This window comes from Jatropha curcas, chromosome 1, assembly GCF_041381405.1.
Source record: "Jatropha curcas cultivar XTBG-Jc1 chromosome 1, XTBG_Jcur_1.0, whole genome shotgun sequence".
NCBI lineage: Eukaryota > Viridiplantae > Streptophyta > Magnoliopsida > Malpighiales > Euphorbiaceae > Jatropha > Jatropha curcas.
The window spans coordinates 33,552,018-33,575,891 of record NC_143151.1 but is presented as its reverse complement, the minus strand read 5'-3'; the positions used below and the strand labels follow the sequence as shown (position 1 = coordinate 33,575,891).

The 23,874-nt window shown below is 35.5% G+C and overlaps 5 protein-coding genes across 5 annotated transcripts; 4 read left to right on the top strand and 1 right to left on the bottom strand.

Annotated features, from left to right (window-relative positions):
• Positions 1-454: 454 nt before the first annotated feature.
• On the top strand, positions 455-3,034 carry LOC105631379 (cation/calcium exchanger 4). Its single transcript, XM_012213477.4, has one exon. The coding sequence runs from the start codon at positions 851-853 to the stop codon at positions 2,795-2,797; it is 1,947 nt and encodes a 648-aa protein (XP_012068867.1). The 5' UTR covers positions 455-850; the 3' UTR covers positions 2,798-3,034.
• Positions 3,035-4,119: 1,085 nt separating this feature from the next.
• Positions 4,120-6,309, top strand: LOC105631378 (guanine nucleotide-binding protein subunit gamma 3). Its single transcript, XM_012213476.4, has 5 exons — positions 4,120-4,543; positions 5,234-5,286; positions 5,421-5,465; positions 5,559-5,606; positions 6,043-6,309. The coding sequence occupies exons 1-5, from the start codon at positions 4,385-4,387 to the stop codon at positions 6,293-6,295; spliced, it is 558 nt and encodes a 185-aa protein (XP_012068866.1). The 5' UTR covers positions 4,120-4,384; the 3' UTR covers positions 6,296-6,309.
• Positions 6,310-7,135: 826 nt separating this feature from the next.
• LOC105631380 (Subtilase family protein) lies at positions 7,136-9,785 on the top strand. Its single transcript, XM_012213478.4, has one exon. It carries the CDS (start codon positions 7,199-7,201, stop codon positions 9,518-9,520), a length of 2,322 nt encoding a protein of 773 aa, XP_012068868.1. The 5' UTR covers positions 7,136-7,198; the 3' UTR covers positions 9,521-9,785.
• Positions 9,786-10,286: 501 nt separating this feature from the next.
• On the bottom strand, positions 10,287-12,721 carry LOC105631381 (RING-box protein 1a). Its single transcript, XM_012213479.4, has 5 exons — positions 12,494-12,721; positions 12,333-12,383; positions 12,102-12,161; positions 10,795-10,866; positions 10,287-10,693 (listed from the first exon to the last, which is right to left on the bottom strand). Exons 1-5 carry the CDS (start codon positions 12,621-12,623, stop codon positions 10,656-10,658), a joined length of 351 nt encoding a protein of 116 aa, XP_012068869.1. The 5' UTR covers positions 12,624-12,721; the 3' UTR covers positions 10,287-10,655.
• A 2,132-nt stretch (positions 12,722-14,853) lies between these two features.
• Positions 14,854-15,621, top strand: LOC105631382 (uncharacterized). The gene has a single exon (XM_012213480.4). It carries the CDS (start codon positions 14,994-14,996, stop codon positions 15,393-15,395), a length of 402 nt encoding a protein of 133 aa, XP_012068870.1. The 5' UTR covers positions 14,854-14,993; the 3' UTR covers positions 15,396-15,621.
• The last annotated feature ends 8,253 nt before the right edge of the window (positions 15,622-23,874 follow it).

Here is a 23,874-nt window from a genome sequence, read left to right as displayed (position 1 = left end):
TCTAAATATAAGAAACTTTTTATCTCTAATCAATATAGTGTTAGAAAAAGCTATCACTAACTTTTTAAAATTAATTTTGAAACCTTCTTAAAAGGAACAAATAGAAATAAAATTTATTTTGTATAGAAAAAAATCCATTTATTAGAATTAAATTATTTTCTTATTTGATGCATTATTAAATAAAAATAATTGATAAATTTTTACTTTTTGATTAATTCATTTGTAATCTTATTAGTGTGAATTTATAACTTTTTTTTAAAAAAATGTATTGACTTAATTTAGAATATTAATGCTAGATGGAGTATTTTATTTTTGATAATTAGTGAAATATTTCGCATAAATAATATATTCACTTAAGTAAATGAATAGTAAAATTAGTAGTTTTTAATTTGGTTATTGCTAACGAAAAAAGATATAAAAAAAAAAAAAATTAATCAGGTTTTCTCGGATAGGCCCAAATCCAATGCCGATGAGGCAGTAACGAAGCGGCCAACTAAAACGACAGCTCGAAAAGCGAAGGAAAAATTGAGGAAAAAACTGCAAATTCCCCCAAAAAAAAAAAAGAAAAAAGTCCTCAATTTTTCTACTCGATCAAGCTACCAATCTTCCAGCTCCGTGATCGTTTGCCATAAACCCTATAATTGGCGAAATCCAACTGTAAATCTTCAATTTTTCTATTTTGGTTCATCGCTGAGCTCCATTTCTAGGTAAAGAAATCAACTTTGATTGAAATCTAGGGTTTCATTGCTCATAGATGAAACCCTAGGTTCGTATCACGTGTGAGCTTTAATATCTTTAAGCTTGGTTTTATTTTATTCTTTGTTGATAGTTATAGAGTTGAACGTCAGAAATGAAGGTTTTTGGTAGCTTTTATAGTGCTAAAAACCCCAAATTCAAAGGCGCTTTCAATGGTATCTGTAGTATCATTTTATTCTTTTTATTCTACAATGGAGTAGATATCAATAGAAACTCATATTTTGGTCAAAATTCAAATCCGGGAGCTCTATTTAGCGGTGGGCTGAACCACGTGGCTTTAATTCGTAGGCAAATTATTGAAATTGATGCTAATTCATCCTCTTTAACTAATGGGACTTATGATGAAAATGATATAAGTGTGCAGAATCCAGCTTTATGTCGTGGTTTGGTTGATCACAAGGGTTATGCTAATGAATGTGAGTATTTGAAAGAGAACCCAGATTGTTCTTCTGGTGGGTTCTTTGATTATATCAAGTTTTTGTATTGTGATTGTGGTAAGTTTAGATTGTTGGGGTATGTCATGTTGGGTATTTGGCTTGCTGCTTTGTTTTATTTGTTGGGGAATACTGCAGCCGACTACTTTTGCTGTTCATTGGAGAAGTTGTCCTGTCTTTTGAAATTACCTCCAACTGTGGCTGGTGTTGCCCTCCTTCCACTTGGGAATGGAGCCCCAGATGTGTTTGCAAGTATTGCTGCCTTTGTTGGCAAGGATGCAGGAGATGTGGGCCTTAATAGTGTGTTGGGTGGTGCAGTGTTTGTTACTTGTATTGTTGCTGGCGCTGTGTCATTATGCATAGCAGAGAAGGACATTCAGATTGATAGGAAATGTTTCATTCGGGATATTTGTTTCTTCCTCTTTACCCTAATGTCTTTGTTGATGATTTTAGTTATTGGTAAGGTGAGTGTTGGAGCTGCAATTGCTTTTGTCTTGATTTATGTAGTATATGGTATCTCTGTTGCTGCTGGTGAGATTTTTAGGAAACATGCACGGAGGTTGAAACTGGATGCTATTACCCCATTGATTCCCGTCCGAGGAAATGTATTATATCAAGGAAGTAATGAAGAAGAGGGAAATCTATATGGTTCTCTACTAGACATTGAGACCGATAGTGATGTACCACATCTGCCTCCTTCCTTACCATCATGGATGTGGGCCTCAAATGTGGCAATATATTCCAACCATTCATTGAAACCAAATATGTTGGATGAAGAAAGGCCTCCATGGGGCTGGAGTGATGAGGGCGCGGAAGTCAACAGCTCCTCATTCTCATGTGCTAAATTATTTTCACTGATTGAGATGCCATTGACAGTGCCAAGGCGGTTAACAATTCCTTTGGTTGAAGAAGAAACATGGTCAAAGCCATATGCTGTAGCCAGTGCTATATTGGCTCCTATTCTCCTGGCATTTTTGTGGAACAGTGCATATGATGTGGGTCCTAAAAGTAGAATTGCAGTGTACTTTTTAGGGGTTACAGCTGGTTGCACACTTGGTTTTCTTGCATACCGGTATACCTTAACCCACCATCCACCTCAAAGATTCCTACTTGCATGGGTTTTAGGTGGATTTTTCATGAGTATTGTGTGGTTCTACATGATAGCTAATGAGCTTGTTGCTTTGTTGGTGGCATTTGGCTTGGTTTTGGGGATTAACCCATCAATCCTTGGATTGACTGTATTAGCATGGGGCAACTCAATGGGTGATTTAGTGTCAAATGTTGCTCTGGCAATGAATGGTAGTGACAGTGCGCAAATCGCCTTTTCTGGATGTTATGCAGGTCCCATGTTCAATACACTTGTTGGCTTGGGTATCTCAATGCTCTTAGGAGCCTGCTCGGCAAATGCTGGTGTATATGTTGTTCCACAAGACAGTAGCTTGTTTTACACTATGGGATTTCTCATATCAGGACTAATCTGGGCTCTTGTGGTTTTACCTCAAAATGACATGCGTCCCAGCAAGACATTAGGCGTGGGACTTATAACCTTATATCTGATTTTTCTTTCCATGAGGGCGACTATTGCTATGGGATATGTTGGAAGTTGAGCAATTGGTTTCAGTCACCATTTGATGGATTTGTAAAGCTAGTCTCTCCAAACTGTTGTTCTGCTCTTCCTTTGTAAAATGGTACTCTGACAAATGGCTTTATTGTACTGCTATTTGTAGGATTCTTCTTATTACTTGCTGATAGATTTTGAGCGACCTTTCCCTATAGAGAGGCTTCTACTTGAAGTAATACAACTAGACACTGCGTGATAATTGAAATATTATACCTGATTTTCAGTTTGTTCTTCTTTAAAAAAAAAAAAAAAAAAAAAAAAAAAAATCTTTTCCTTCATGTGTTTGAGGATATGTATAAACAAAGTGCTCTATACGGCTAATGCCTTGTTGAATCTCGGATAAATTGACCCGAAAAAGGGGAAAAAATGTCATAATGTTTCTTATTTAATGAATTGCGCTAAGCTCTATGTAGATTAGCAACTCAAGCCCATAACGATAGCTACGCGATGGGCCGTTACGGATAGAGAATGTGTAGGCACGGCCCATATTGCTTGCCAACAGAAACTGGCATCTGAAAACTGAAGTCGCCAGATGTGAAATGACTTCGATAGCCCAGGTTTGCTTGTACAGCACTAAGAGCAGCTAACATGCTGATTGCTCATCTCCCGCGATTGACACGTCATCGAATAACTTACAAGCGCAACCATGGCTTGTATACTGTCTTGTCATTTGTCTTTCGCCGTCCTCGAGGAGGAAGTAGTGAACAACTAGTGATATGATATATTTACCTTATTGTCCCTCTTCCATTTCTGAAGTAGCGTTACTATTTAATCCCGTTATTACACTCCCTTATTGTTACACTAAATTAATTTTAAAAATTTAATTATATAATCTCTAATTTTGTTCCTGTTCCCTTCAAAAAAAAAAAATTATTCCCGTCAAAATAATTAAGTGTGTAACAATGATAAAATTGAGTAACTGTAGTTAAATTTATAAGTAAAGATTTTAATTAGTGTATTTGAATATAATCAGAAATTATTTAGTAATCTATTTTTAGGTGCTTTTATGTAATTGCAATTATGAACTTTCTAAATGCAAAATAAGTATATAAGTAAAATATTAATAAATATCATTAAGTTAAAAACTTCCAACGGAAATTGCACTTGCGATTCTTTAAGTACAATGCAATAAAATAATGGATGTTTTTGCTTTTTTTTTTCAATTTTGTCAAATTAATAGTAAGGGCCCGTTTGTTACCAAGTAACAACAAAAATAGAAACCAAATACTTAAGGGGTGAAAAAGTCCAAACAAACCAAACTAAACTAAAATAGAACCATTTGCTGTGTTTGCTAATTGACAGTCACGTGTGGTCTGCAACAATGGCAGCTTCGCACTTTTATAACTTCTGTCAACCCACGTTCCAGTTTTCAAAGAAACACTCCTCTCAGTCCTCTCTTTCAAAACCCCTCTCTCTTTAGTACTTTACTTTATTTAATCCCCTCTCGCTTTCTCTCTCTCTCTATCATTTACACAGAAATACAAGCAATGCCTTTCGCGTACTTGACGACATTAACAACTCTGTCTTCTTCAATGGTTTTCTGTTCATTTCTTGTTGTTCTTTTTCATTATTGATGATGGATGGTCGGTCCAACTCTACTTCTTCCTCTTCTTCTTTGCCGCCGACGACACCAGTGTGTCCAAAGTCGCCGCCTGGAGGTTTGGATTTGTTTGGGAAGAGAAGGCAGTTGGTCAAAGTACAAATCTTGGAAAGAGAGATTGGCTTGCTTCAGGTTTGTTTTAGCTACTTCATTTAAGAGGCATTTTTCAAGTAACAAATGGATATGTAACAAAACTTCAAGAAAGACGGAATCTTTCCATGAAGAATGCTAATTACAATCCCATTCCTTATTTTTATGACCAACCCATTTCAATTTGTCACAAGTATGTGCATAATGGAATTGCAGCTCTATAATATGTAATGCATGACCTGCCTTATGCTTTTTATTTTATGGCTGAAATCTCAGCCATTGAGGAAAAAGAGAAGTTCAAGAAGTTGATTTTGTTTATTTGATTTGTACCGTAGTTAGGAATATTCAACTAAATAGCTTAGAACAACTAATAGTTCAGAGATATTTAATTGTTTGATTTTAGTTATTTAAGTTCCATTAATGACTTTGTGGCCCTTTTTTGTTTTAACCAAAGAAAAAAGACCCCCTTTCTCTTGTCTTCTAAACACATGCCAGACGTGGTAAGATTCTCTTATCTCCGTTAGCAATGTTGACTCTTAGATGCCTTCATATGTCGAATTTGTACAATTCGTGACTCATACATGTGTGTTCCAACACTCTGGTTCAACTACCATTCTTGCTCCCCCTTCCTTCCTCTGGACCTATTCTGTGACGAAAAATATAGCACAAAATTTCCTCATAGATGGTTGAGATAGATGGTGACGTACTTACAGAAGATTTTGTTGTGAGCAGGAAGAGTTAAAAACTATTGAAGGCCTTCAACCTGCTTCAAGAAGCTGCAAAGAGTATGGTTTCTTTATTGCTTTACTTTCTATGGCATTTTGTTGGCTGAAACTTAAACATCAAAATAGCTTATTCCATACATTTCTAAGCGATGCGTTTGTGTGTTCCTTTCTGACGCCTAACATTTAATTGACAGGCTTGAGGACTTCATTGGGGCTAAGCAGGATCCTCTTGTGGCAATGTATCTCTTTTCATTAACTTATTGTTATTGTTAATATGATTTCTCATGCTAAGTTTATTCACTTAATTTGCATATGATCGTGTTCTTAAGCAGAAATGAGAAGGTCCATAAATCTCGTCTTCGCTGCAAGAAGCTCTGCTGGTACTTTAAGTTGTTTTCTTTTTATCTCGAATCTCCTCTTTTCTGTTCTCCAAAATATATTTGTGACTTTTCCTATCATGAAGCGATAGTTTCATATATACATCTATGCATAGAAGAATATTTGTTAAAATCAAAATAAATGCTTCTGGTAAAAAGAGCTCATCACCTTCATTATATGTGACTAGTGTGCTAGAAGTTGATAGGAAAATCTTACAGCCAAGTTGAACAATAGCCATTTTTGCACTTGTATTTGTTCCTTGAAATGAACTGCTTATTTTTTCCAATTTTTATTTACCTTTTCGGCTTTTCCCCCTGATTTGGAGAGTAAAGGCAGATATTTTACTAGTTCATAGTCTTCAAGACCTGGATGTTCTATATAGAGTATCCAAAAGTTTAATTGATGCACTGTTGCTAACTCGGTGAAAATTTGTTTCAGTCTCCCATGGATTTGCTGCTCGAGTGGTTGCGGGCCTCGTTTTGAAAGGCCGAAATGCTGTGCCTGCTGTCCAATCTCATGCCTGAACTTATGCAGTTGCTTGCAGAAAATGAATTGTCAAAATTGTTGCAAATTTACCAGTCTTTCATGTCCACACCTTGGTTGTTGCTGTTTCAATTCATCGCACTGTAATTGTACAAAGGTGAATCTTTGCTGTTGTTGCTCAAAAACCAGTAATAGTTCATGCTGTTGATAATCTTGCATTAACTTGTGCTTTTCTTAAACTTCAACTTTCTTCAGCCTTCTTAGATTAAAAATTCCCAAATAAAAATCCAATTATTCTATTATTGTTATTCCATAAATATCTCATCAACATCAACTGCTTAAGTGGACAGAGCTAGGCCATTAAATCTCCTCACATAAATATCTCATAAATTATCATTGAGCATGTCAGCTTATCATCATTTGTATTCATCCAAACAAGGAACCCAAATCTTACAAATGTGGATTGCGACCATTAATTGATACTCAACATAAAAAATTTTGCAAGAAATTTTAGAATTTCGCTTCAAAAATATAATTTTATGTACTTATTTAATGGCATTAGAATATCATTATAATAGTAGTTTATAATTTCAAATCTAATTAGAGTTTAATATACTATTCCTTCGTCTACTAATAATAATAATAATAATAATAATTCAATTTGATTTTGTCATGAAATTTCAAAAAATCTTTTGAATGAACTTATTTTTTTTAATTCACTGATATTATTCTTTAGTTAAAAAAATATACAGAAATTGATGTAATGAAATTGCTAAATATTATTAATAAAATAATCTTTTAATTCATTAACTTAAGGAGAAAATTAATGTGATTTTGTATTAATTAAAAATAAATAAGAATTACTGTTGGTATTTTTCTCTCACTATTTGTCTATTTCTCCCGACTTGATGTGATCTGTAGATGATATTTTTAGTGAAAAAAACAAGAGGGGGAGAGAGAAATTTGGCTTATTCTGACGTGGACCAATATGGTCCGAGATACCATACCAGTACCGTCCAGCTGGTTTTATCTTAATAAAGATTCTATTTTTCCGACCCTATACGTAACTAAAGAGAGACTCCACTTTCTCAGGAATCAGAGAGAAAATTTCATGGCAATTTCCCCTTTCTGTTTCCTTCTCCTTCTCTTCCTTTCTCTCACCTCTCTAGTCTTCTCTTCACCATCATCAGACCGTCCACAGACCTTCATCGTCCATGTGTTGAAATCACACAAGCCCGTCTTGTTCTCTTCCCACCATGACTGGTACACATCCATAATCCGATCTCTTCCTTCCTCTTCTCCCTCCAGCAAGATCCTCTACACCTATGATCGCGCCATCAATGGCTTCTCTGCCCACCTCACTGCCGGCCAAGCTGATGAACTTCGGCAATATCTCGGCGTCCTCTCCGTCATCCCTGACCAGATTCGCCAGCTCCACACTACCCGTACTCCTCACTTTTTAGGCCTTACTAATGGGTCTGGGCTTTGGCTTAATGGCGCTTACGGTGAAGACGTGATTATCGGTGTTTTGGACACTGGTATATGGCCGGAACATCCGAGTTTTTCGGACTCCGGTTTAACTCCTGTTCCGGCTAATTGGAAAGGTATTTGCGAGATATCGGCCGATTTTCCTGCTTCTTCTTGTAATCGGAAACTAATCGGTGCAAGAGCTTTTTATAAAGGTTTTGTATCATATCACGGAAAACCAATTGATGAATCGAGGGATTCAGCTTCTCCTAGAGATACAGAAGGTCATGGAACCCATACAGCATCAACGGCAGGTGGGTCTTTTGTTCAAAACGCAAGCTTTTACCAATTTGCGCGGGGAGAAGCACGTGGTATGGCTTCAAAGGCAAGAATTGCTGCTTATAAGATTTGTTGGAGCATTGGTTGCTTTGACTCTGATATTCTTGCGGCCATGGATCAAGCCATTGCCGATGGTGTTCATGTTATCTCATTATCTGTTGGTGCTACTGGTTATGCTCCTCAATATGATCATGACTCGATAGCGGTTGGAGCATTTGGTGCAACCCAAAATGGAATTGTAGTTTCTTGCTCTGCAGGAAATTCTGGTCCAGATCCTTTTACAGCTGTTAACATCGCGCCTTGGATTCTTACTGTTGGTGCTTCCACCATTGACAGAGAGTTTCCAGCTGATGTCGTGCTCGGAAACGGGATGACTTTTGGTGGGGTATCACTCTACTCCGGCGAGCCATTAGTAGATTACAAGCTTCCTTTAATATATGCTGGTGATTGTGGAAATAGATATTGTCTTATAGGAGGTATAAGTCCATCAAAAGTTCAAGGGAAAATTGTTGTATGCGATCGCGGAGTAAATGCAAGAGTAGAGAAAGGAGCAGCGGTTAAGCTTGCAGGTGGCCTTGGAATGATATTAGCAAACACAGCAGACAGCGGTGAAGAGTTAATTGCTGACTCTCATCTTCTGCCAGCTACAATGGTAGGTGAAATTGCTGGTAATCAGATTAAACAATATATCAAATTTGGTCAATATCCTACTGCAACAATTGTTTTTGAGGGAACAGTAATTGGGAATTCACCACCAGCACCTAAAGTAGCTGCCTTTTCTAGCCGTGGACCAAACCATTTGACACCAGAGATTCTAAAGCCAGATGTTATAGCTCCTGGGGTCAATATCTTGGCTGGTTGGACTGGAGCTGCTTCTCCAACAGATTTAGACATTGATCCTAGAAGAGTTCAGTTTAACATAATTTCAGGTACTTCAATGTCTTGTCCACATGTTAGTGGAATTGCTGCTTTGCTTCGAAAGGCATATACGGATTGGTCACCTGCTGCTATAAAATCAGCTCTAATAACTACTGCTTATAGCTTGGATAATTCTGGTGAAAACATTCTTGATCTTGCTAGTGGCAAAGAATCAACAGCCTTTGTTCATGGAGCTGGTCATGTGGATCCTAATAGTGCTCTGGATCCTGGACTAGTGTATGACTTGGAAACTCGTGACTTTATCTTATTTCTTTGCACAATTGGGTATGATTCGAAGCGAATTTCAGTTTTTATTGGAGAGCCTGCAAGTTTAAATGTATGTGATCAAAAATTGAGTAGTCCAGGCAATCTCAACTACCCATCATTCTCTGTAGTTTTTGATTCCAGCTCTGATGTAGTTACATATAAGAGAGTGGTGAAGAACGTTGGAAGTTCTGTTAATGCAGTTTATGAGGCCAAGGTGAATGCTCCTGCAAATGTTGATATCAAGCTTTCAACGAGTAAACTTGAGTTCAGTGCAGAGAATAAGAGCTTATCCTATGAGATTACATTCTCTAGTGCTAGCTTGGGTTTGTCTAGTTTTGGCTCACAAAGCTTTGGATCAATTGAGTGGAGTGATGGAACTCACCGAGTTAGGAGTCCTATTGCTGTTAAGTGGCTGGAAGGATCATCAAAGGCTTCCATTTGAGTTCCAAGCGGATAGATTGCATTATTTATTGTCTGAAGATAGAGAGGAATGAGCATGGGATAAAGGAACCTGATTTGGATTGTCTTCTTATTGTGTGGTTCTCTTAGTTTGTGCAATGTATCAGCTTTCTGTACAAAATTAAATTAACTCTGCTTTAGTATTTCTCACTTTGCTGAGATTTCAACGTATTTACTATGGGTCGATATAGGAATAGATCCGTTAACGTATCGGAATGCAATAAAAATTTGTTTCTTGTTAGGTCTTATGCACTTGTTGAATATAAAGCTTCACTTGACGCATTTTTGAATTCAAAGTGCAGACCCCTTGTTTAGACTGATACAGATCAAAGGATAATCAAAGGCAAGCTGCAATTATATGTTTTCCGGAATACAAATGATAAAAATATACATTTTAGGATTAAGGAGGACTCTAGAAGAACAGCCATTCAAAAAAACACCACCTCACAAACCCAACCGCCACCACCCCCATCCTGGTGCCCAAAAATATTCATAGCCACACTCTTGCTACAAGTACTTCTAGAATAACAAAAAGATCCCACCACTGTAGTAGAACTGTATAAGCAACACTCGCCCTCCAGAAATCTGGCAAGCAGATGATTTAATGCATCACAAAGACATACATTAGCTCTTTAGCCTCTCTTGTTTTTGGCCAACGAGTTTCAAAATCGGGCAGACTTGAATAAGAACTGGACAGCCAGCATAAGAAAAGCAAACAGCAGACTTGAATAAGAACTGGACAACCAGCATAAGAAAAACAAACAAGTATATATTCACGATCCCTAACAAGCAGAGACAAACTATTATCACAGTTAATAATCAAGCATTCTGATGGTGTTTTACTTCAGCAATTAGGAGATCACAACTCTGTGCTTATTGCTTAAGCAACCAGAATCTTAGGTCACATTGCATTACAAAATGGTACATTAGGCATAAGCAAACTTGCCTGACTGACCCGAATTCAGGAATAAACATGATGTTGCTCTTATATGCTACTAATAAAGAGAGATTACAATGCTGAAATGGAGACACTGTTTTCAATCACTTCTTCACTTCCAGGAGTCGATTTACACAACTTCAGAATTTGACCCAGTTGTCCCACTTCTGGGCTGTGGATTTTAGTGGCCATACTTTTGGAATTCCCACTCGCTATTATCTGCAAGAATGAGAAACCCATATAAGAGTAAAGGAATTTGTCATGTAATACCAATAGACAATAAACCAATAACTATGTAAACTGAGTTTGCAAAAGCGTACCAAGAGGGCACACTTGGCGGGTTTTGAGCCATCGGCTAATGCAATGGAAGTGGAAAGCATGATTGCACACACCTGTGCAAGCAGAAACCAAGTTTCTTCAGTCATGTAAGTAAATTGAAAAAAAAAAAAAAAGAAGTTAAATAACTAACTCTATAGGATGAAATAAATTAGTTTGCTAGCATTCTGCACACAACAACTTGATTAAGCTTAAATACAACAACTGAATCACAATCTAACCAAAGCCAACAAAATGTCCAGCATAAAATTTGGGATTCCTATGCTAGTGTTAGAGCAGTTGTGTCATTGAGAAGATACTAAGGGGATCACGTGCTAGTAATACAGGCATCCCAAGCATTCATTACGTTTCCATGATGACCAGGTAGATATCAGAATCTTCAGAACCAAAACAGAGAAACAACAAAATAAAAAGAGTATCCCAGCCACTAAATTCTGAAAAAAGGTTCTCAAAATGCAGCAAGTTACAACCACCCTGAGATCTGCCTAATCTATCTCATGTTTTCAACAAGAATTAACTACAAAGGAATCTCTATGATTCCAATAATTATCATGTTTATCCAAGAAATAAAAAACATCATTAGCCAATTTATTGGTCCCAAGCTCCACGAGCAACTTTCCTGGTGGATTAGAAATATGAGGTCCAAAATTCTCTCAAGTTACCCTACTGAAATGGTGACCCCAGTCAGGTCGATCAGAATTTCACCAGGCTCCAACCTCCATCTCTCTCTCTAAAGTACTACTATATAATGAAGCTACCTACCACTTATGAAAGACTGATTGGCAAATTCATATTACACCCAAATTTCCATAGCACTCAATGGATTAACTGCATCCAAGATCAAGATGGTAACCTAAGTCCTCATATTATTTAGGAAGAGAACAGAAACCAAAATGCAAAAGGCAATCAAAACAAAACAATTAAGACGATAACAGCAACTAAGATTCATGAAATGAACAACACACTATATGCTAGAAGCGGACAGACTCCTACAATTCATTGTCAGTATGAAGAAGAAAAGTGCACCGTCCAAATAAGTGTATTCAATTCTCAGTCGACCATGTGTAACATGGGGGTGGCATGAAACCTTGCACATAAGAATATAAGCATGCTAAATGCAAAATGAGTGGCAAACTTACCAGATATCACAATTAGCCACAAAATAAAATATTCGCCAATAGGAAGCAATTCAATAACCCAAAACAAAATCAAATTCTAACATAGCAAGCAACATAAAAAGAAACCCGAATTCAAAGAGCTAGGGTTAGGGTTTAAAGAAGCGATGTCATACCCCAGGCGACAGTGCACTCCTCGCTTGTAGCGCTCGCTTGATTGGCTTGGCACTCAATGCCTGACCACACCAAACAAAAAAAAAAAAAAAAAAGAAGAAGAAATCAGATGCCAATTAGTAATAAAATTGCTGCAAGTATCTAATTGTGTATTTATACATATATATAGGCCAAGCTTAAATAGGATAAAAACCACATAAAGTTGAGAAATCGAATGAGAACGTGAAACTCACAGAGATCCATAATATGATTCCTACAAATCGCACAGTTATCCACAACAATATCTGAAAACCATCAAATACCACAAAAGAAATCATATAAGGGAAGCCAAAAACATGAAAATATGAATTTTATATGAGATTAGGACTAGGGTTTTAGAGGCGAAGTAACATACCCCAGGCCCAAAGAGCGACGGCATTCCACTTCTTGATTTCGAATCGTTTGGGTTTCTTGGTGGAGGATGAGGGGCCGGCGTCGCTGGAGCTGGAATCGCCGGCTGGAACCATCGTCACGTCCGTGTCCATCTAGGTAGAGGTGGAGGTTGATTTGGGTTCTTAAGAGAGAAATAAAAGAAGGGAAGTCGGGATGGGATGGGAGAGAATAAGGGTAATAAGTACCCTCTCTGTCATAAAATAATAAAACAATAATACACTAATTTTAAATATTTTAATTAATTATCTAATGTTCTATTTTAATCAATAGGTAAAAAAAATTATTTTGTAAATAATTTTTGCACCATTTTCATTAAAAGAAAATTAATCAATTAATAATAATTATTTCATCTAAATAAAGAAGCAAATAAGAAAATAGAGGAAGATAAGAAACCATTTTATCTAAAACACGTGTAGAGGTGTTCAAGTGCAGCTTTGGTCTGTGTTCAATTGGGCTTCATATTCCATGATTAAGCCCAGACTAACTTATATACATACTACTAAGTTCAAAGGCGGCCCAAAGTTTTTTGATGATCCTGGCCCGGTCTAATCATAACAAAAAAAATGTCAAGAAAACATACGTAATATTAATTTTGTCACAAAACGGCGTCGCTTATTACGATCAGTAATTTGCCCAAAAAAAAAACCGGCCAAGTAGTTTTTGCTACCCGTGTTGTATAACAAACGACGTCTTTTCCAATAAATGGATGCTGCCTCCAGTAATACTGCAAAAACGACAGGTTATTTCCTGTTGGCTGGTTTACACCTTCTAAAAAACGACGACCTGTCATAGTAGATCACCATTCACCACTATTTTTTTCCTAAGATCACCTGTGATAAAACAAAAACTAAATAGGAAACCTGCAATAATTTGAAGAGAAAAACAAATATATATTTGACATTGTCCACTGTCCCCCTGTGAATTGAAATTCAATTGTTTATTAACACGAGTATTTACATATGATTCTATTTTCATTTCTGAATTTATGGCTACTCTATATATATGCCTATTTTTTTTACGGATTGAACTCCTAACTTTATAAAAATCGTCTGCTGAATTCAAGTGTGTCTTACCATTTGAGTTATTTCATGAATAAATAGAAATTGATATTGGTATATATGAGTTTTATTTAGCAAAAATAATAGTTCTAGTAATTATAAATGATGGTAAGTATGCAGTATAGCCTAAAAAGTGTAGATATAATTGAGCATGGTCTCCACAAGTGCTAGCAAAAGTGGTGTGGCAGCACACCACCTCCAGCAAATGCGTAGATAGACATAGATGATGGACGGGCATTCATAACTATAATTACCTCCAAAGAAAACAAAAGGCTTGGCAAATGACACAAGTTTTGACCAACTGGCCTGCCTCGAATTGGCTAAAATATATTAAGTTGGAGGACCAATTTTCTGAATTCTGGACCTTGTATAGATTATCGATCTTCTTGATCAATGTGACAAAATTAAATAAATGGATCTTAATTTTATATAGATAGGGTCATGTGAGGGGGAAATATTAAAAAAAAAAAAAAAAATCATGAAGTTGCTGCCAGACAGTATCATTAAGCTAATATCTCTTAATTAAAGGGTTTAACTGTTTAAGCAGGAGTTATGTTATCGCTGTCTCTTAAACATGTTTTCATCATTGCTTGCGCAAGATATTCCGATCTCCAATTTAAAAAAACTTTATAATAATAATAATAATAAATGGATGACACAGTTCTCTTGTATGGTAAATTTATATGTTTCTAATTTTTCTGCATGTGAGAACCTGTAAAATCTGCCCTAAAATTAAGGTTTTTGAAATCTTTTTTTTCGATCTCTCAAACAAATTTTGCCTGAAAAACCACTCAACATTCATGCCTGTTGTTTGTTACTAAAAGGGGTTAACGTTGAAAGTGTACTGTATTTTCAAATAAATTTTATCATATCAATTTACCGTATTAAAAAATTTGAAATTTAGAATCGTGATTATTGAAATGATTTTATATTAATATATATCATCCTAAGCAAGCCGAAAAAATACTTTATATACCAATCAATCGTATTTTGATTAGTTTTTCTATATGTTGTAAAAAATACGAGGAGTTGGAGTTTGAAATTCCAGCACTTTTTACTATAAAGGTTATTACTAATTAAATAAAAATTATTCGAAGGGGAGGAGTACACCTATTATTATGTAGTGTTATTCTGCTCTATTCACCCTTCCACGTGTAAATAATAATAATAATAATAATGATAAAAAGAGCTTTATATGGGCAGTTCGAAATAGTATCCCCATTCTCTTTGTCTGCCATAACGCTAAAAAGCCCCCGTCCATTCCCATGTGGACCTCATCCAAATTAAATTCTCTAACACAACTATTGCCCAAGTACCCAATTGTGCGTTTAGTCAACTCCACCTCTAAACCATATCTATCCCCTTCTTACCTTTTTTATTTTCTCACATCTTCCTCATACTCTCATGGCTCTAAATGATGAAACCCAAAACCAAAACACCACCCAAACCCACCTCACCGCCGCCTCCCGGTGGCCAATTATTCGTCGGAGAATCTCGCTACGCAGGCGTAAAATGCACACAGTACGCTTAGGGGGGAAAAAGCCTAGACGAGGATTGTTTTTATTAAGAATGCTAAAAAAGATGAGACTGAGGTGGCTAAAACTGCAGTATTCTTGCATGTTAAGGAAGCTGAAGGAGTATTATAGTAATTTGATTAAGGATATCGTTGAAGCTGGAGCTACTATAGAGTCTTATCAACAAAGGCTTGTTATGGAGGCTAGTTTGGCTGTTCCTGTTATGGGTATTTCTTTCTCTGGCTATCCTTCCATGTCTGGATCGGATCGCCCTCGATCCATTTTCCTGTAATCAACTTCTTTTTTTTTTTTTTTTTTCCTTTCTTCTCTTATTATATATATTAATTTTCCTTTTTTTTTTTAAGTTTTTTGAATGAATTATGAAAAGGTGAAAAGAAAACGTCCAAAAAAAAAATTTTTTTTCTTTTAGTTCTCTCATGCTAGTTTCTTTGAAATGAAATAAAAGTTAAATCTCTAACATGAATGAAACTGAAATATTATTGAGAAGAGTGATTTCATCAGGATTGATTTTTTTTTTTCTTTTTTGCAAATAGCTTAATTATTTAATTAGTTGGATTATACTATATGATTTTAGTTAATTAATTTGTTGAATTGAAGCATGAGAAATTCAAATCCAGAGATTAATGGTTTTCATTTTCATATACCCAATTTGATTTGCCAGTTCTCAGTTGCAGGTGCAAGCTTGGTTTGCATGTAACAATTTTTTTGTTTCATTTCAATAATTAAGTTCATAAATCATAATTAATTTATGAGGGAGTTACATTTTCGCGTAACGTTTAATAATTAGGTGAACTGCTGTGGTATTAAGCCCTAAATTTAGTTAATTCTCTTTACTGGCATATTAATTGCTTAAGTAAGTTACTATTAATTAATATTATATGAAATCATTAAATATTTCTTTATGTTATTCTTTAAAATACATAATAATACATTAAACTTACCAATTTATTTATTTATTTACATATATACCCTATCATATAAGACAAGAAAATTAGAGATTGGAATTCTAGTTTATATATATGTATGTATATGATGATGTGTAAAGATTATAGATTTGGATATGTTATAAAAGAAAACAAAAAGAGCATCTTGATGACATTCCATGACGACTAAATAAATAAAATATTACCATTAACCATATACCATACATTATCTTTTTCAAAATGTTTTTTCTTAATCTAGAGATAAGTTTCTTTATGGTGATGACAACATTTCCTAAGCAATACCCATAAAATTGAAGGATGGTCCATCTCAAAAAATATAAATAAAGAAGAGAGAAATTGCGTGAGGTCCACAATATTTAAATGTAAAATGACGATGGAATTATTTTTAATTAATATCTATTAGATTAAAAAAAAAACAAAATTAATACTAAAGTTGCATTTATGCCCCCCCGACTTTATCATCTTGAATCCATCCATTAAATTATTAATAGTTTAGTGATAAATGCATATAAAATTATATAATTTTTTTTCTATTATTAAAAAATTATAATCAAGCTTTTAGATAATTGGATAAAAAAAATACAAGGTTAGTGGGTTGAACCCATGGAGATATAATTGTTGGGCCATCATATTTATGATTTCACTTGTGATGGGCTTCTCTTTTAAAGCCCAAATGTAAGAATTTATAAAATTGTTTTTTTTTTTTGACAAATATTATATTAAAATGAAACCTAAATATTAATTACATGCTTAAAATTATATTAGAAAATAAATTATTATAATTATAATAAGATACTACAAAGTTTAAGATTATTTTTAATTTAATCCTTAAAATTATTATATCTGTTTTTGGATCTCAACTGTAAACACCATTTTCCAGCACATGGTATTCGAGCAATCACCTTTTTCCAGCACATGGTAATGGTACCGATAATGCAGCACCGAGATGAAGTGAAATCGGGGAAAAGAGAAAATTGTTAATCTTGTTTGTAAATCGGAATTAATCAAACATTAAAAACGTGTTTCCATGCAAATTGATTAATAGCACTAATTAATGACATGTAATTATAGTTTTCTTAAAAGTTACTTCCACTGGATCATGATGATTTGATTGTTGGATTTAATTTTCTATTGTGGGCTTAATATGTAAAATTAAATATGTACAGCAGTCTAATTGTAAAGTCAATTTCAAATGTGGTCTTGATTGTGAATAATTGACTATTGAGGTATCAACTAATTATAGATATTAAGTGTAGAGACCATTATATAATTCCTATTTCGTTAAAGGACCGAAATAGGAATTGTACTAACCCTACAGGTATATAAAGGTCGTGGTCCCCAGAGGAGTTGAATACGATTCAGTTTTACGTTCCTTTCGTATTGCTTCCGCTAAATCGATTCTTCAATTCTCTGGAAGGCTGCAAACCTAATTCTATACATCAAGATCGACGAACAACGATGTCAGGTACGCAACCTTTTCTTATTCAATCTATTTTGTTGAATCTAGTGGTTTGCACGATCTAGGTTATTATTGAATTATTTGAGATTAATTCTTAACAAGTGGTATCAGAGCCTTGTGCATAATTGCTAGATTTTAGATTGATTTTCGTAATGTTTTTTTTTTTTTTTCCTACTGTTTACGGATAGAGGGTTTTGTTTAATAAAAAAAAACAGTATAGGTTTGTGGATTTTGATCGAAATCTTGGCTTGAGTATAACGCCATTGATGATTTTAGGGAATTATTGAACAAAGATTGTGTTTTTCATGGTTGCCGTTGGTTTAACACCTCAAAACCCACCTGAGAACCTCCATTGTTGCCGGCGAATTAGTTTTGAAATTGCAGTTTAGAGATTTGTGATTTCAACACCGTTTTTTTTTTTTTTTTTGACTCCCTTGGCTGCCATTCACCGTCCAATGGCTACTGGAGCTTGTCTTCGGTTGGAACTGGTGGTGTTGGCGGCCGAAAGGGGCTGGAACGGCAGGTGGAGAGAGTTGGCGGCGGACCTGGTTTTTTTTTTTCCTTGTTTTGTCTCTGCTCGTTTTTGTGTCAAGGTTAGGGATGGAAAATTACGGTTAGGTCCATGGAAAATTTCATATTAGTCCCTTAATTTTTTGTAATTTCATATTGGTCCCTTAATTTTCTGTAACTTCAGATTAGGTCCCTAAATTTTCTGTAACTACAGATTAGGTCCCTAAATTTCCTGTAACTTCAGATTAGGCCCCTAATCTTCTGTTTTTCGTATTAGGCCCTTAAATTTCTGTTTTCTTTCGTTTAGACCCCAAACTTTATTTATTCAAATTTATTTAGTCCAATTTTATAACTTAGTCTCTAATTTAGTGACTTAAAGACTAGATTATATATATTTTTTTTTTTTGGACTAAATAATTTTAGATTATTAAATATTTAGACAATCAATTCATTTAATTGCAATTGTTTTGTTTTAATTACAATTAAATGATTTAATTTGTCGACTTGAGATTAAATTTTGGAGTGATTAAGTCCCTATTGTGTTTGATATTTGTTAAAATAAATTGATTTGATCAATAAGTCACCAAAGTGACCTCTATTGCTTGAATTGATTTATTTTAGAATATTAGACAGGTGTATTAGAATTCGTTGCGGATAGTTAATCGGCCCAAAGGAAGGTTGCTATCTGGCTGAGTTTTGAATACATGTTTGGCAATAAATATGTGATAATTGTTTGATTATTTTCCATGACAATGATATATCGGCCCAAAGGAAGATTTATTATTTGTCAGGACTATGTTATCAATATTTGATTGCTGCATTGAGATACTAATTACAAGTTAATGTTTTACATCCAAAGATGAGAATATTAATGTTGTGTCTGTATCTTATTTCCATTTTTTAATCTCTACTTATGTGAATTGTTTCATTTGTGGATTGTGAGCTTATACTTATCTATTTGTTTATTTTCTCTGATGTCAGCTAACATGTCATTTAATCCTGATTGTGTCCCTAAACTTGAGGGATCAAATTTTGAGTCTTGGAAATCAGATATTATGATCTTTCTGGGCTGTATGGATTTGGATCTTGCATTCAGGATGGACGAACCTGCTCCTCTTACTGATACGAGCACTGATGTTCAAAGGGTTCAGTATGAGAAGTGGGAGCGTTCTAATCGCTTAGGTCTAATGATCATGCAGAAAGGAGTCCCAGAACATGTTCGAGACTCTGTCTCAGCTGAAAAGAACAATGCTCAAAACTATCTTGCTGAGCTGGAGAGGGCTTATGTCAAGAATGACAAAGCCGAAGTGGGAACACTTTTAGGAAAATTAACCTCCATGAAGTTTGCTGGCAATGGTGGTGTTCGGGAGCATATTCTTAGCATGTCTCAGATTGCAAAGAGACTGAAGGCGCTGGGTATGGCTTTACCAGATGACCTTTTAGTCCATTTGGTTATGAATTCTCTTCCTTCTCAGTATGGACAAATTAGGACTTCCTATAATTGTCAGCCGAATAAATGGACTCTTAACGAGCTCATTTCTCATTGTGTTGATGAGGAGGAAAAGATGAATTCTAACAAAAGAGAGAGTGCACATTTTGTTTCTTCAGCTGGGAAGGGTAAGAACAAGAAAAGAAAGAGGCCTTCTGCAAAGCCTGTTGAAAAGGCTATTGAGAAACCTGCTGCTGCTACTGCTGTAGATCCAGTACAAAAGAAGCCTTATGTGCCAAAATGCTTCTTTTGTGGAAAGACGGATCACTTGAGAAAGGACTGTCCTAAATTTGCTATTTGGCTTGCAAAGAAGGGTAAGTACCTTGTTTTAGTCTGTTGTGAAGTTAATTTAACTTCAGCTCCTAAAAACACTTATTGGATGGATTCTGGTGCTACCGCTCATATAAGTGTTTCATTGCAGGGCTGCCTCAACTACAGAAAGCCAACTGACGGTGAAAGATACGTCTATGTGGGAAATGGCGATCTGGTTGAAGTAGAGGCAATTGGACATTTTAGATTATGTTTAAGTACTGGCTATTTTTTGGATCTTATAGATACTTTTGTTATTCCCTCTTTTAGAAGGAATTTGATTTCTGTTTCCTTTTTGGACAAATCTGGTTTTCATTGTTCTTTTGGAGACAGTATATTCACTTTATCTATGAATTCAAAAGTTTTGGGTACTGGTTGCTTGAATGAATGTGATAATCTATATATGTTAGACATTGATACTAGTTATCATGAATCCCTGCATGTTACTACAAGAGGTACCAAAAGAAAGTTGAATATTGATAACTCAGCTGTACTTTGGCATAGACGTTTGGGTCATGTATCCAAATCAAGAATTGAGCGTCTTGTTTCTGATGGTATCTTAGATACACTTGATTACACAGGTTTGGATTCTTGTATTGAGTGTATTAAAGGAAAACAGACTAAACAAAAGAGACTAGGTGTCATTCGGTCATCCAATGTTTTAGAACTGATTCATACAGATATTTGCGGTCCATTCCATATTGCAGCTAGAAATGGCCAAAGATATTTTATATCATTCATTGATGACTATTCTCGTTATGGTTACTTATATCTCATTCATGAAAAATCTGAGTCTTTGGACGTGTTCAAATCTTATAAAGCCGAAGTTGAAAATCAACTAGGAAAGAAGATTAAATCTGTTCGATCTGACCGTGGTGGTGAATATTATGGTAAATATGACGGTTCAGGCGAACAACGTCCAGGACCTTTTGCGCTTTTCCTACAGGAATGTGGAATTGTCCCTCAATATACAATGCCTGGTACACCCAGCATGAATGGTGTATCTGAGAGACGTAATAGGACTCTTATGGATATGGTAAGGAGTATGATTAGTCATTCTACTTTACCAGAGTCTCTGTGGGGTGAAGCGTTAAAGACAGCAGCTTATCTTCTCAATAGGATTCCATCTAAAGCAGTTGCTAAAACACCTTATGAACTTTGGACTGGACGTAAGCCTAGTCTAAAGCATCTTCATGTTTGGGGATGTCCAGCTGAAGCAAGGCCTTACAAGCCAAATGAAACAAAACTGGACTCCAAAACTATCAGCAGCTACTTTGTTGGATATTCTGAGCGGTCTAGGGGTTACAAGTTTTATAATCCTACTTCCAGAACTTTTTTTTTGAAACGAGAATTGCAACATTTTTTGAGGATGTTGATTTTGGAGGGAGAAATAAAGAAAGAAACATTGTCTTTGAAGAGGAACCAAGTAAGGATGATTCGGTTCTCATTCCTTTTGTTGTTTCTGATAGCGTACAGACTCCAGTTGCTCCTGTAACTATTCAAGATCCAATTCAAGACAATGCTATTCTTCCTCAAGAACAAATTCAACAACCTCAAGAATTAGAGCCTGTTCAAATGCCTTTGAGGAGATCTACTAGGGAGAGAAGAAGTGCTATTCCAGATGATTATATAGTGTTTCTTCAGGAACATGAGGATACTGTAGACATGATAGATGATGATCCAGTTAGTTTCTATCATGCCATGCAGAGTTCTGACTCTCATAAGTGGATTGAGGCAATGAACGAAGAGTATAAGTCTATGCAAGACAATCAAGTTTGGGATCTTGTTCAATTACCTGAAGGAAAGAAACCCATTGGTTGCAAATGGATATTTAAAACCAAAAGGGATTCTCAAGGTAATATGGAAAGATATAAAGCACGTCTTGTAGCAAAAGGCTTTACTCAAAAGGAAGGGATTGACTATAAAGAAACCTTCTCTCCAGTTTCTTCGAAGGATTCTTTTAGGACAATCATGGCCTTAGTTGCAAATCTTGATCTTGAGCTTCATCAAATGGATGTTAAGACTGCGTTTCTCAATGGCGACATTGATGAAACAATATATATGGTGCAACCAGAAAATTTTGTAATTGGAGATCCAAAACATCTGGTATGCAAATTAAAGAAATCCATTTATGGACTCAAGCAAGCTTCTCGTCAATGGTACTTTAAGTTCAACCAAGTAATTGTCTCGTTTGGCTTTGAGGCAAATGCTGTTGAAAATTGTGTGTACCATAAGTTCAGTGGGAGTAGGTTTATCTTTTTGGTCTTATATGTGGATGACATACTTCTTGCTACTAATTGTAAAGTCTTGTTGCATGAAACCAAAGTTTTTCTTTCAAAGCATTTTGAGATGAAAGATTTAGGTGAAGCTTCTTTTGTTTTAGGGATTCAGATACATCGAGACCGTTCTCGAGGTATTCTTGGATTATCACAAAAGAGCTATATTGATAAAGTGCTCAAGAGATTTGGTATGCAGAATTCTAGACCATTGGATACCCCTATTGCAAAAGGTGATAAATTTAGTAATCAACAATGTCCAAAGAGTGAACTTGAAATTCAGGAAATGCAAAAGGTTCCTTATGCGTCAGCTGTAGGAAGTCTTATGTATGTTCAAGTTTGTACTCGTCCAGACATTTCTTTTATAGTTGGCATGTTAGGTAGATATCTCAGCAATCCAGGAATGGATCATTGGAAAGCAGCCAAAAGAGTCATGAGATATCTTCAGAGGACTAAGGGACATATGCTCACATATAGGAGATCAGATCAGCTTGAGATCATTGGGTATACTGATTCTGATTTCGCTGGATGCCAAGACAGTAGAAAATCCACATCTGGCTACGTTTTTCTATTGGCTGGCGGTGCTATTTCTTGGAAGAGTGTGAAACAAACTCTAGTAGCAACCTCCACCATGGAAGCTGAATTTATAGCATCTTATGAGGCATCCAATCAAGCTATTTGGCTGAGAAACCTTGTCACTGGGCTGCGTGTAGTAGGTGGAATAGAAAGACCACTGAAGTTGTATTGTGACAGCAGGTCAGCCGTTTTATTCTCCAACAACAACAGGAGCTCTTCTCGATCAAAACACATTGAGATTAAGTTCTTGGCTGTGAAGGAGAGGGTACAGAGTGGACAGATATCCTTAGAGCATATTGGAACAAACTCTATGATTGCAGATCCGCTTACAAAGGCAGTGATACCGAAAGTTTTCCATGAGCACACCGCTCATATGGGTATCGTTTTGTTTGAGACTGTCTAGTTTTAGTGGGAGTTTGCTCTTTATGTATACATTATGTTTTTGAATGCTCTATTTTGTTTTGGATATGTTTTATTATGAAATTTTGTTGAGTACTCATTTTGGTTGATGGTTACACTCTGTATTACTATTATTGTTTTGCTTGATCTCACTTTTGTTGGTGACCAGTTGGAAACAGACATGATGATCACATTGCATGTAGTTTTCATGCTACACTTCTATAATGAATCTATGTCATTTAGGGATATTGGTAATGTAGTTGATGATGAACTTAGTCATAAGATCTATGGCGGATGTTTCTTCAGCTCTTTATCAATATAACTAATGGACGAGATTGTTTTTGGATACCTTGTATGACTGCGTTTGTTGAGCTCATTTTGGTGTATGTATTTTATTTAACATATGTTCGCCCAAGTGGGAGATTGTTGGATTTAATTTTCTATTGTGGGCTTAATATGTAAAATTAAATATGTACAGCAGTCTAATTGTAAAGTCAATTTCAAATGTGGTCTTGATTGTGAATAATTGACTATTGAGGTATCAACTAATTATAGATATTAAGTGTAGAGACCATTATATAATTCCTATTTCGTTAAAGGACCGAAATAGGAATTGTACTAACCCTACAGGTATATAAAGGTCGTGGTCCCCAGAGGAGTTGAATACGATTCAGTTTTACGTTCCTTTCGTATTGCTTCCGCTAAATCGATTCTTCAATTCTCTGGAAGGCTGCAAACCTAATTCTATACATCAAGATCGACGAACAACGATGTCAGGTACGCAATCT